This window comes from Centruroides sculpturatus, unplaced genomic scaffold (assembly GCF_000671375.1).
Source record: "Centruroides sculpturatus isolate CEXI.00-Female unplaced genomic scaffold, Cexi_2.0 scaffold764, whole genome shotgun sequence".
Lineage (NCBI taxonomy): Eukaryota > Metazoa > Arthropoda > Arachnida > Scorpiones > Buthidae > Centruroides > Centruroides sculpturatus.
Window position 1 is genome coordinate 109,528 of NW_019384991.1, and position 14,624 is coordinate 124,151.

The following is a 14,624-nucleotide window of genomic DNA, read 5'->3' on the forward strand; positions in this document are numbered from 1 at the left end:
ACTTACCCAATTTGAATTATAGCTTAAATAATAATAATTTATGAACTGCTTTTGTACTCGCCTGTTGCTTGTCATCATCATCTGGATCATCTCTTCCGTTACACATCTTGACGATCAACACCACCGCCAATAAAATCAGATTTCTGTCCCGCATCACGGGATGAACTGCTTAGGTTTCATCTTGATTAAATCTGAAAATGGAATCTTTATCTTTATTATTCTCATGAAACTGTCCTGTAGATAACTGAATAAGTTAATAGAAATTAAACTATAGGCTATGCCTACTTTCAAACAAGCCCGGTATCATACACGTGTATAATGAAGATAAATATATTTTTAATCTTTAAAAAGCTGTTAAAATCTTAAAATAACGTTCAGAAAATCTCTTCGTATATAATTCAATAAGAATTTCTTGTTCTTTAAATTAGATGGGAAATTATTACAAGGCTTAATTATGTATAAATTAAGGTTTTAAATTGTTATTAACTAATATTTGTTAATTTCTAAAATTATTACAAAGATTAAATAAAATTACTGATCGATACTTCTTACTGATCCTACCCATTAACTAGATTTATGAACATTTTTCCTACTTTAAATTAATTTATTCGGCTTGTTTTCTGTTCTAAATGTAATTAATGGAAACTTAATTCATTTATAAATCGTTCTTTCAGAATTAAAAATTCTTTTAATAAAATTAACAGCAGTTTAATCTTAATTAATTAGCATCTTTTCCTTGTAAGCTTGGCATGAACAAGTAAACGTCTGCTGTGAAAGAGTTACATTCTTATTTATATTCTGTTCAAACTATAAACTAAACATATCCTAATTATAATCATTACACCAAAATTATTAGAATATAATTTAACAGCTTCGAAAAAATTTCAAATTAAAATCTTACGTATGAGAAATAGAAATTACAGTTACCACCTAATTCAAATTTGCCTGAGCTTCATGACGCTATAACGCGCCACTGACATAATTTCCATTTTATTTTCTATCTTTACGTTTTATGTATTTAACATCGAATTATCGAAATTCTTGTTTTAGCATTTAATGAGAAATCTGTGAAAAACTGAGTTATAAGACTTGATTGATTGATTGTTATTCTCTCAATTAGTTGTATGTTTTTTGGAACGTAACATAAAGTTGCTATTGAGAAGAAATCATACAGGAACACTGAGTTACAAGGTTTTATGTAGATAATACGACTAAAAGGGGCTAGTTTGCCCTACGTGTAGCGCAATCTGGTTTTCAGATTTTTACAAACTTTAGCGTTTTTGCTAATCACTAAAATTTTTTGCAAACTCTAAAAATATGTATTGCCATTGCAAATATATATGTATGCTAAGTGTAACTAGATTAAAAATTTGGAAGTGGGTAAAAAGCATATAAATAGTGTAGTTACTTCAGAAAATGACTTAGTTTATGTCAAAAAAAAACAAATTCGCAAATGAAATTAGAACTTAATTAATAGTTATGATATTAACAATTTGCTTTTTAGAATCTATTAGTATAGGCTACTTATTAATTTAATTAATTTGGATAAATTGCTTGGAAACAATAAGTACATTGTGAATAATGCGTTTGCTTTGACTTAGAAATTCAAGTCAATTTACAAATGTCAGTTTGTAAGTCATTTTATTTCGTGATAACAATGTCGTTTTAACGCAAAATCGTACATTTAGACTATTAATTATCAGATACTGAAAGGCTCTCTATTTAATATTTATGGGTAGGATTTGTTGATTTGGAACAATTTATATAGGCACTATGTCGAGATATGACTGTATTACTACTATAAATAGTTTAGCGAAATTTAAATTTATCTATCATACAGTCTTGTGTACAAAGTTATAAAATTCTACTGGCAAGATCATCATACAGTAGTGCATTCAATCACTGTGAAGTTTAGTATAATAATTACATGAAGACTAAAAATAATAATAGCCATAATCAATTCTTGCTGTCGTTACTTAAGAGATAATGTACTGTATTGTAATTACTAAAATTCGATGAACAAAATATTTTGAAATTAAAAATTGAATGTGAAGAACTATTGAAATACTGTAGAAGTTTGTTAATTTCGTAGCCGAATTACACGATAATAGTTTGGAATTTGTTTGGAAACACGGTGCTCTAAAGACACCGAACGGAATGCGTGTCTGGAAAATAAGTATTGCTGTCTGGATAATTACGTATTATATATGTACAGTACATTGATCATTGCAGATATTGGTTTGTACAATTGCACGTTTATTAACGTTTTTTTCATGTTTTTCAATTAATCTTAATACAGTATAGTCATGCACTGTATCATCATCAGACTAATTAAAGGGATGTGTACAAATCGGAAGAATGCAGCAGTACAAAATGTATGGCAATGTCTGCAGCATATAACTTATTGAATTTTGCGAAAATATAAAAACGTCCTGTATTTCTGCTTTTTCAATAATCCGGCACTATTATCCCTCGGGTGTCGGATTGACGAACTTCTATTGTATTCAGAAACGAAACTATTGATAGCCGGAAGGCCGAGAGATTAAGGTGGCAGGCTACCGCTCTGAGAGATTCGGGAATTTTGGGGGTGGTCTGTCCCTCACTACCCGGCCAGTCCATTGTAGGTCTGGCCAAACCCAACTATCCCCGCCCTGTGGCACAAAAAAAGGCTCTCTGTGCCCACTGGGCGAAGATAGTTTAAAAAAAAAAAAACTATTGATTGGTGCCTGACGTATAACTTGGACCGAATGCTAATTATAAATTCGGACTACAAATTTTCAGCACCACTTAAAATATTACTTGAGGGCGGAATGGGTTCCGGTCACAGAGTTGGCGCCCGTGCAAAAGCGGTGTGATGAAAGAAAAGTTTGAATATAATACACAATACGGTGATGGCTAGAAATCGTCGCAGTTGTAATTATCTAATTATAATATTCTGAGAACTTAATTATCGATGGCAAAATATTACATTTGCTACCATTGTACTTCCGATTTCATCTATCAAATTTCAAAGTGAGTCACACGCAAGATTAAAATTTAAGCTTAATAGAAAATAAATCTAAAAACAATTGAGATTTAGAAATTGCATCATAGTACAAGAGCATAGACATATAGGTTAAAAGTAATACAGTATATTGTAGTACTTAAAACCCATTCATTACTTTGAAAATGTAATTAGCAGAAGGTTTGTCAGTCATTCATTATCATACTTTAAGCAAAAGCGAAATAGTGGCCCTTTCGAATTTTACCGAATTTAGATTAATAATTAAATTTGAAACTGATTGTTTGGTTTGTAATCAATAACATCCTACAATCAGTTTAGATTTATTTAAATTGTCATGCGTGATGACAGTTCAATTTACACTTATTGAACTTAATAACTTAATTTATATAAAATACATTGTAAAATACCAAATATTAAAGACTTATTCTTGTTGTCTTCTATCGTCCTTTTTCATCATCACAGGAACATGATCCGCACTGGTCAGTGTGGATCATGTTCCTGTGATTAGTATTTTGTATTTTACAATGTATTTTATTTACACAATAACTGTTTTAGTCTGTTTTTGTCTGTAAAGACTAAAACAATGTATTTTATATAAATATATTTCCTCCTGGATGTTTTAGAATTTTTTTCTTTACAATGTTAATACTTAAATTCGATGTAAATGTAGTAAATTTGATTATTTCGTTAACGAAATAAAAAAAGTTGCTNGAATCTATTAGTATAGGCTACTTATTAATTTAATTAATTTGGATAAATTGCTTGGAAACAATAAGTACATTGTGAATAATGCGTTTGCTTTGACTTCGAAATTGTTTATTATCTGAACTCGTAGAATGTGTCGAATCAAATTAATTCAATACAAATGTGTACTATTGTTAAGAAAAATGATAAGCGTTGTTGTTGAGCTATAGTTTAATAATGCATACTGATTTTCATTCGTTTCACTTTCCTTATTCAGCATAGAAATAGTTCCTGGAAATCTAAAAACTGAGATTCGGGGATCTGTGGTCGGACAATAATAATGAGTTTTATGCACAAATGTCAGTTTGTAAGCCATTTTATTTCGTGATAACAATGTCGTTTTAACGCAAAATCGTACATTTAGACTATTAATTATCAGATACTGAAAGGCTCTCTATTTAATATTTATGGGTAGGATTTGTTGATTTGGAACAATTTATAAAGGCACTATGTCGAGATATGACTGTATTACTACTATAAATAGTTTAGCAAAATTTAAATTTACCTATCATACAGTCTTGTGTACAAAGTTATAAAATTCTACTGGCAAGATCATCATACAGTAGTGCATTCAATCACTGTGAAGTTTAATATAATAATTACATGAAGACTAAAAATAATAATAGCCATAATCAATTCTTGCTGTCGTTACTTAAGAGATAATGTACTGTATTGTAATTACTAAAATTCGATGAACAAAATATTTTGAAATTAAAAATTGAATGTGAAGAACTATTGAAATACTGTAGAAATTTGTTAATTTCGTAGCCGGATTACACGATAATAGTTTGGAATTTGTTTGGAAACACGGTGCTCTAAAGACACCGAACGGAATGCGTGTCTGGAAAATAAGTATTGCTGTCTGGATAATTACGTATTATATATGTACAGTACATTGATCATTGCAGATATTGGTTTGTACAATTGCACGTTTATTAACGTTTTTTCATGTTTTTCAATTAATTAATCTTAATACAGTATAGTCATGCACTGTATCATCATCAGACTAATTAAAGGGATGTGTACAAATCGGAAGAATGCAGCAGTACAAAATGTATGGCAATGTCTGCAGCATATAACTTATTGAATTTTGCGAAAATATAAAAACGTCCTGTATTTCTGCTTTTTCAATAATCCGGCACTATTATCCCTCGGGTGTCGGATTGACGAACTTCTATTGTATTCAGAAACGAAACTATTGATAGCCGGAAGGCCGAGAGATTAAGGTGGCAGGCTACCGCTCTGAGAGATTCGGGAATTTTGGGGGTGGTCTGTCCCTCACTACCCGGCCAGTCCATTGTAGGTCTGGCCAAACCCAACTATCCCCGCCCTGTGGCACAAAAAAAGGCTCTCTGTGCCCACTGGGCGAAGATAGTTTAAAAAAAAAAAAACTATTGATTGGTGCCTGACGTATAACTTGAACCAATGCTAATTATAAATTCGGACTACAAATTTTCAGCACCACTTAAAATATTACTTGAGGGCGGAATGTGTTCCGATCACAGAGTTGGTGCCCGTGCAAAAGCGGTGTGATGAAAGAAAAGTTTGAATATAATACACAATACGGTGATGGCTAGAAATCGTCGCAGTTGTAATTATCTAATTATAATATTCTGAGAACTTAATTATCGATGGCAAAATATTACATTTGCTACCATTGTACTTCCGATTTCATCTATCAAATTTCAAAGTGAGTCACACGCAAGATTAAAATTTAAGCTTAATAGAAAATAAATCTAAAAACAATTGAGATTTAGAAATTGCATCATAGTACAAGAGCATAGACATATAGGTTAAAAGTAATACAGTATATTGTAGTACTTAAAACCCATTCATTACTTTGAAAATGTAATTAGCAGAAGGTTTGTCAGTCATTCATTATCATACTTTAAGCAAAAGCGAAATAGTGGCCCTTTCGAATTTTACCGAATTTAGATTAATAATTAAATTTGAAACTGATTGTTTGGTTTGTAATCAATAACATCCTACAATCAGTTTAGATTTATTTAAATTGTCATGCGTGACGACAGTTCAATTTACACTTATTGAACTTAATAACTTAATTTATATAAAATACATTGTAAAATACCAAATATTAAAGACTTATTCTTGTTGTCTTCTATCGTCCTTTTTCATCATCACAGGAACATGATCCGCACTGGTCAGTGTGGATCATGTTCCTGTGATTAATATTTTGTATTTTACAATGTATTTTATTTACACAATAACTGTTTTAGTCTGTTTTTGTCTGTAAAGACTAAAACAATGTATTTTATATAAATATATTTCCTCCTGGATGTTTTAGAATTTTTTTCTTTACAATGTTAATACTTAAATTCGATGTAAATGTAGTAAATTTGATTATTTCGTTAACGAAATAAAAAAAGTTGCTTTAACATTATCAAAGGAATACGCACATTTTCTAAAAAATAAATTTTAATTGATTAATTCGAGTATATTTTAAAAAATTTTAATTTAAAATTTAAAAATATGCTCGAATTAATCAGGATAATTGTTTATCTGACTTCATCGTTTATATTTTAACGAAGAATTTTATGTATTACGCATCCTACATAAAAAATAATATAAAAAGCAGTATTATGGGCAGAAGGTTATCGGAAATTTGCGACATCGGGCGACAATAGATATAATTGTCCATGTGCCAGTTTTGGAGGCGAACAAACAATGGTGCTAAACAATCAAAAGCTTTGATGAATTGTGCATTCACTGATGATGAATAAAACAGTAGTTTTTAACATTTGCAATATTAATATCAGCATAAAGTTTAATTTTTCGTGACGTTTTTATTTGCTACTTATTAATTCGTAGTGTCCTCTTTTTCGATAGTACTCGTGAACACTCAAGTCTGTGATTCTGATATAATTTCAAAAAATTATTTTCTCTTTGTATTTTTCCCTTGGAGATAACAATAGAAATGCCCAAACCAACCTGGGATACGTGGATACCCAAATGGTCCGTGAACTCAGAATGAAAATTGCAATCAATATTTTCATTCATCTTTAACCGAAATTTTATCATTTCTTTCAATTATGAATGTAGGTAACAAACAACGATAGTATTATCAATAAGCTTATTCTGTAACTTTGTCACCAATTAAAATTACAGATATTTTCATTTCAGATAAATTACACATATTTTACTATACGACAAATCTTGTATATTTCATGCATTTAAAAACATTATTTTGAGAAGGACTCCATTGGCTTCATCAGACTGCAAGAGGTCCATAGCACAAAAAACATTAAGAACTCTACATGAATTTTTGTATTGTTAGGAATGAAGCAACTCAATTATTCTGTTGTAATATTATTTCTTTACAATATCCAAACACAGATTGTACAATTGAAAGATTGATGTCAAAATCATATTAAACTTTTGTGATTTTTATTGAATCTACTATAAGAGTTTGAATATTGAATATTGGTGACCTCTATGTATTCTCTGTTCAAGGCTAATTGATTATTCGTATACGGTATTCTGTATATTCCAGATTGTTCCCCTTCTTTCATCCTATCCTTATCATTTCTCAAAAGATCATATATCGTCGATGTTCTTTTGTATAGCAACTGTGTGTTCTTGTAACTCGCTACTTCCTTCATAATGGCAGCCAATTTCTTGTTAAATATGAACTTAGTTAGGTTGTTGATTCTTATATCTTCCTTCCTTGTCATTTTTTTTTTTTTTATTAGATTCGGCTTATGCCCTTATCAATCCTTCAATAACATTGGTTCCACACCCTAATGCTACCGTAATGCTTCTAATTCTATCCAATTCCCGTAGCTTGTTATATATATTAGAAGAGTAAATGAAGCCCTTCTAATGAGAGCTCTAAAAACCGACAGTTTATACACACAGGGGTCATTAGATGAAGATGGAATGTATAGTGGGTCATGAGTGGGCTTAACATACCGTACACCCTCGTGTTCAAATAACCATCATACAACAAGCTGTCTATATCCAAGAAATGTATAATCAGTTGCTCCAACTTAAGCTTCAAACCTTCCTTATTTGAGTTTACTATATTCAAAAAAGTTGAATTTTTCTATCATTTCTCCACAGTATGAATTACGTCATCCACGTATCTCTTGTACAGAATTATGTCATTCCTAAATTCATAATAGTATTACCTTCTTCTAACCTATGTAAGACTAATTCACAAAGAAAATCCGACACTGGGCTGTCCTTTTCTTTGTTTATATATTTGGCCTTCAAAGCTAAAGAAATAATCCACAAAACCTGGTATCCGAGTGTTTTAGAATATTAATTAATTATCGAAAAATTTTTCCTCGAAATAAAATAAAATGCTTCAAATGGAGCGAATTTCTGTTAAATTTTATTAGGCCTACAATGTTGTTGTTTGTTATGGCAACGCAACACTTGAACGATCTGCGTAGGGGAATGCCTTTCGTGCGGTCTTTTAAGGGAAACTGGCCCCTATTTAGGCGTTACAGACGTGGAAAAACCCGGAAAACTCCACGTGGCCAGCACGTCCAAGCGAGGCGCGAACCCACGACAGAACTCCCAGTGTTCAAGGGTACGAAGACCGCTTGGCGGACTTTTACGAAGACTGATAAGCGAAATTTTATTACAAACGGAAAACCTCCAATGCAGAAACAAAAGATGTTTTTAGGCACGAATAATTGAAACTTAACGTGGATAAAGTACAGTAATAGCACTAATATTTTCATTTTGGGCGGATGGAGTGGAGCGAAACATTGTTTTAGTGGGGCGGATGTTATTTGCAAATTTTATCGTCAAGCAAACAAATAAAAAAAAATTAGCGAATAATTTTCAGTAAGACATATAAACAGAAAAAGTTTAGCGAGAACGTGTAATTACTTGACGAACAACCAATTCATATTTTCAAAGAAACTCTCAATAACGATCAGTATAGATATATTCAAATAAGTTATTTCAAGGTGGACGACAGCTCCATCCGTGATAAAGCGGGAAAATTAAGATTCCATTTGTAGATACCGTAAATATGTAAAATCGCATTCAGATATAATGGTCATCGCAGAGCGTTTCAAACTGTATTCCGGAATAGGATTTTGAACCTTGTCGGAGAAACGGGTCATGTGAGAAGATCTTTGTTAATACTGTGTTAGTCTTTGTTGGAACTGACCAGGAACAGAATCGAATTCTTAAAAGTATTTCAAGAAGCAAACGAGTTTCCGAAAATCAAGTTCTCCAGAACAAGCAAGGAATGAAAATTCGTGAAAACAATGATAATAAGGTAAGACATGTTGCCAATTTGTCTTTTATGGAGTAATTAGCAACTAACTACAAGGTGATTTACTCGAGGTATTGAACAAACTCGCGCTTGCACACTTGAATAACACACCTTGACTGCATTGTCACGAAATAAAAAAAAAGCGCTCCGTTCATGTTTCATGGTCGTCTTTTCATTTTATATGGAGATGTTATACATAATAAGTGTTCAATCTCGGATGAATCACCTTTTACTACCGAGTATTCGAAAACAAATTGCTTAATATGCTAATAATTGCACAAATTGAAGTAAACGATTAATTAGAGTATTAAAATTCGTCGAGAAGCCAGACCGTACAATGAATAACTCAGTCTCTGTATTACTGTAATGTAATTTCGAACAGCAGAGCATGACACTAGTTCTTGATACTTAAATTGGCTTGTTCATTGTCGTGTGAGCTCATAAGAATGTCGTTCGCATTCGAGAAGTATTCAAATAACTAACACAAATTCATGGAAACGACGAAACTTTTGCTATCGAATGGTTCTCAAATCTTGCATTCAAATACTCACATTACAGTTAGAATCACTTTGGATTAAGTGTTAAGTCTTGTAATAAAACTCTATGTATGTAAAAGGGATTTTACTATTAAAAAAAAGGAACGTAACTGTATCACATTTATCTGTAGTTTAAAGGTTAAAAAAAATACTAAAACCTATTCAAAAGGAAAAAAATAATTCGGTACCGTGAGAATCCGGTTTACAGTTTTTACTGTATTTCCGCAATTTTCATTGATTTGGAAACAACTGATGTTTTCTTTTTATTTGTTGTTTTTACTTTCGTTTTGAGGCTCCAAATTCGTAGAATTTTTTATGTTCTTAATTGTAAATTTACAGTAAGAATAAATGCAAATGCGGACTGAATTAAAACGCTTTTGTCATTGTAATTTGCATAAAAGACTATTTGCATTAAAATAATAGTTTTTTGATTAAAAATAAAAAAAATGTTTTCATTATAAAAAGCATAGCTTTGTCAATTTCCGATATTTTTTAAAGAGATATTGCAATTATAATAATTTTGTTTGTAAAGCTAGATATTTAGTTATGCAAATTAGTTAAAAACAACGTTCCCATTACATTAATAGATGTGTAAATTGGTTAAAAATTGGTGTAAAATTTTTAACATGGGGTTTTATATTGACTAAAATCTAAACGAAGGACTATTCTACTATGGATACGTTAATTGCACGAATGAAAATGAACAGGCGAAAATAAGGTATGATAATATATGAATTATTTCTAGTAATTCTTATTGACATGTAAGAAATTTTAAAAAAAGAAAACAAAAATCCGTTTAAAATATTTTTTAAATAAAATGCAATCGAAATACGAAGGAATAAGTCAGGAAGTCCCAGTATTATCTGGCAATTTCACAAGAATTGGTATAGAGGTAGATGACACAATTTGTTGAGAGAGAGAAATAGACTCGTGGCAGGAGCCCATACTGGCAAGCAATAATCAACAGCAGATTGGACGTTGGTTAAAAATATAAAAAATAAGGCTCAGATCCGAGAGGAAATAAGACTGCAATGTCGTCACAGTACATCTTCAGACGGGCGAAGCTACTGTGGTGTTGGAGGGAACATCTCGCCTCCCAATGTCGGCCAATTCCACTAAATAGTCGGCAGTCACGCTACCAAAACTTAATAACATATATTTTTTCGGAATTAAGAGAAATACAGCAGTATAAAAAAAAGAGGCACGAGGGATAAGGAGAGTTTTTTTTTAACTTTCCGCCCTGTGGGCACTAAGAGGGCTTCTTTTAGCAGGCTAATTATGGTTTGGCCAGGCCCACAATGGAGCGACCGGATGGTGAGGGACGGTGCCCGACATATCCGAACGGACCACCCCCGAAAAATACCTGGGGATTTCTCGACCCGTCCGGATTCGATCCCAGGTTCCTCAGAGGGTAGGCTGCCATCCGGCCATCGGGATGAGGAGAGTAGGGAAAGACAGCCACCCTTTTTGACAGACACTTTATATGAACTATATGTATCCAAATGCCGAAAATCATCTTCAGAATGCCAATTTTTTTTAATCATAGACAATGTAACAACGGAATATAAGTTTCCAAACAAAATTACTGGCCGAATGAACACAGTTAATGACCCATTAATAGAAAAGGAGAGAATATTACGGACTAACGAAAAACACAAAGGAACTGATTTATCAAGATTTATTTTCAAATGATTTCATTACGGTAGGTAATAATGTTAAGATCAGATGCCAGCTGACGTTCTAGCATTTGATCTTAACATACCCAGGCGAGCAACACAGGAATTTTGTTCTGTATGGTTGGATTCTTCCCTCACCGTTCGGCCTCTCCCATCGTGGATTTGTCCGAACCCACGATGAGTTTGTAAAGAAGGCTCTCTTAATTAATGTCCATCGGGCAAAAACAGGAAAAAAATGAAAGATAAGACGGATCCGGAATTAATGATCCAACGTCATCAGCGTATGCAATAACGATTGATTTAAAATTCGGGATGATAAAATCTGGATAAACTATCGTCTCGAAAAATTTTATTCTTAATCAAATATAAGATCAAAAATAATGAAATATTATTCGTAATTATGTATGAGCGAATTTTCCTCTGTTATGCAATATATATATCTATTATATAATAAAAATTTTATTCATTAAATGAAATTTTGTATTATGACTTACATAACCAGNAATTTATAGCCTAAAATTTTTCAAATATTATAATGTAAGGTGTAAGAATATGACAACAAAAATTGGAAGGATTAAAGATTAAGCGATCTAAAGATGACTCGCTTCATTTTAGAGTGTCCCTTATTTTCATCCCTGTAATTTTTTTCCTGTTTATAAAGGAAAGAGGATTTGTCCTGACAGTTTTATACCTGTTAAAACTTGAGACGAATTATAATTTACGATATATATATAATTGTTTATCAGAATAATGGTATATTTATGATAAATTAATAAGCGAGATTCCTTATATTATCTTTTTAAAGAATTATTTAATATATTATTGTACACGAGAAAAATGCATTGGTTTTTATTTCGGAAATGAAATTTTCTCGTTTATAATTTTTTTAATGAATAAATACAATTATATAAATTTAAAAACTTTTTGAAGCTCTGACTCCAACTTGAATTACACAGAATTGCAGATTGATGCATAAGTTGGCGATTGGTAACCGGGTTTTACCAAACCGGTTACCAATCGTCAACTTATGATTTATGAACAATGACTTTTAGAATGTACAATGCAAAATTTCCTACAGATTACGCAAAATACGTTTTTAATAAATCGCGCAAAATGTTAATGTATATTTCACAAAAAAAGGAAACAAATTTTCCTATAAACGCTAATTTTCCTTTAATTTTTACGGGTTAAAATAAGCTTTCACCTTAATGAAAGCATTCTAGAATCGTGCTAAAATGAAAGGCAACAAAAGCCTGTAATTTTAAATGAATTTCAGGTTAAAATATACTTTTTCTATTTTAAAAAATGATTTATTGTTATACTGGAATCATTTCTAAATATAAAACAATAATAAATTATTATTATTTTTTGTTTTAATATAATTTTATAGCTACGAAAGTATCTATACTTGCATTATGCGTCATGTTTCTGGTTGCGTGTTCGTTAAATATTTCGAAGATTACACACCAATTTAAATTGACAAATCTTAAAATTATTTTCAAGTGATAAGAATTGCCGACTTGCATTTTCTTTTATACCAGCTTTAAAGATGTAATATCAATCAAGAATTATTGGTTATTTTTGATACACAGTATATTTTGGCCACATTTACATGATAAAATGTTGGTTTTTGAAGAGTCCTGTCTGTCGTAGACTATACGAGAATAAATTGATCTTCGACGTTACTGTCGAGTCTCTAGGTTATCTTTTTGTTCGAATGTTATATTGACATAATATGTTCTTCGGTTAAGCGCGTTACGTGAATACGCATGTAAATATTGATAGTCTGTATTTCAAAAAGCATTCTCGTGACCGATTTTATGCTTTTCGAGTAGAAGTATTATATATAGGACGCGGTCAATAATTCCAGTAAAATTTTAAAGTTCTGCATTGAATGTTTATCATTTGAATTTAAATGCAATATTTGATTTTGTCAGTTATAATACTTTCTATAATCGTAAATTCTGCGTATTCGTATATTTTCTACATATTAATTTTTCTGTGAAGAAATTAAGTAATATGCTTTTGGCTTATTTTGTAATTGCCATTAGCCTTATAAGAATTTCTAGTAAAGAATTTCATTATTTTGATTAGACATTACGAGGATCGTCCACTTAATAGTGATGCGTTGTTCTTTTATTTATGAATTGACGAATTATTTAATTCATTTAAAATGTATTTTAATTTTATAACTTAGGGATCGCCTGTAAATTACGTAACGCATATCCTAGATCAAACCCGTAATTTTACTAATAATACACACAGTATATGGTGCAGAACGTTATGGAACGTCTACACATTCGGTATTTGCCGAATGCCGAAAATTTCTTTCGCCAAAATATTTGCTGAATGTTTGCGACTCGGCGAGGACACACCCGATTATTTGCCGAGAATCAGTTTGTTGCGGGAACGACTATTGTTCGTCCGAGATGTGGAAAATGGACAATTCTCAAACAATAATTTGTGCCGCCGCTGTATTAGTTATGAGTAGTTTATATCTCTTAATGAAAGAAGTTTAAAAGAAGATGATGAAGTGATATCACCAAAGCAGGAAAATGTGAACCTGAATAAGAAAGGAATTTAAAAAAAACACACACAATAAAACCGTATTGCAAAAAATACCAGATAAAACTGAATTATAGATAAGATAAACTAAATTAGAAAAGATAAACTAAATTCAAAAATAAAAGACTGGATCTAGTATTAAAAAGACTAAAATGGCAACTTGACCGAAAACAAGAAAATACACGAATGCGTGGAGGTGAACATTCGTCTCCTTTTGATTCGGCACAATTTACCAATAAGAATATTCGTTAAGAGTAAACCATCAACAATACTTGGTATTTAAGAAATGTTTGCTTGGCATTAGACGAATATCGAATGTGTGGACGTTCCCTTACATTATTACAGTACAAAGCAGTGACATAAACGGTAGTCTACTTCAAAAACAAAATTAAATCATTCTTATACCCAGTTGAGATTCTACAATTACGTAACATTTTTGTAAACATCCCGCCTCTTTGTAACGCGCATCGTAACGATTACTTGCATTGCATATCCACCCACCTGTTAATTAATTTATGTATAGCCCCATATATATATATACATAGTATAATATATAGTGCATTTGTCTTTTGTATAATTGTCTTAGCAAGTATTTAATGCTCATGTTTGCAAAGTTTAAACATTGGTTTCGCTGAAATAATCAAGGAAACCTCATAGGAAAAGAATAATTTTAATTAAAAAAATTGGAATTGAATATTTTAAAAACTAATTTTAACTTAAATACGATATAATACTGGGTATATTGTTTTTGTTTTGGGATTGTCTTAATAAAATTCCAATCTGTGCTATTATACAGATTGAAATTAAGCTTGGGTGAATCTATTAAACTCGGACTGGAATTAAGA

General features: G+C 31.3%; 1 protein-coding gene across 4 annotated transcripts in view; it reads right to left on the bottom strand.

Moving 5' to 3' along the window:
• LOC111633021 (probable G-protein coupled receptor CG31760) overlaps window positions 1–14,624 on the bottom strand; it is an 84,809-nt gene that overhangs the window by 20,409 nt on the left and 49,776 nt on the right. For 3 of the 4 annotated variants that reach the window (XM_023377546.1, XM_023377542.1, XM_023377545.1), the window contains exon 2: window positions 62–191. In XM_023377546.1, the coding sequence (XP_023233314.1) occupies window positions 62–154 (93 nt within the window). In that variant the 5' untranslated portion in view covers window positions 155–191. Of the gene's footprint in view, window positions 1–61; window positions 205–14,624 lie in introns of all 4 variants that reach the window. The other variant, XM_023377544.1, reaches the window with a different exon arrangement.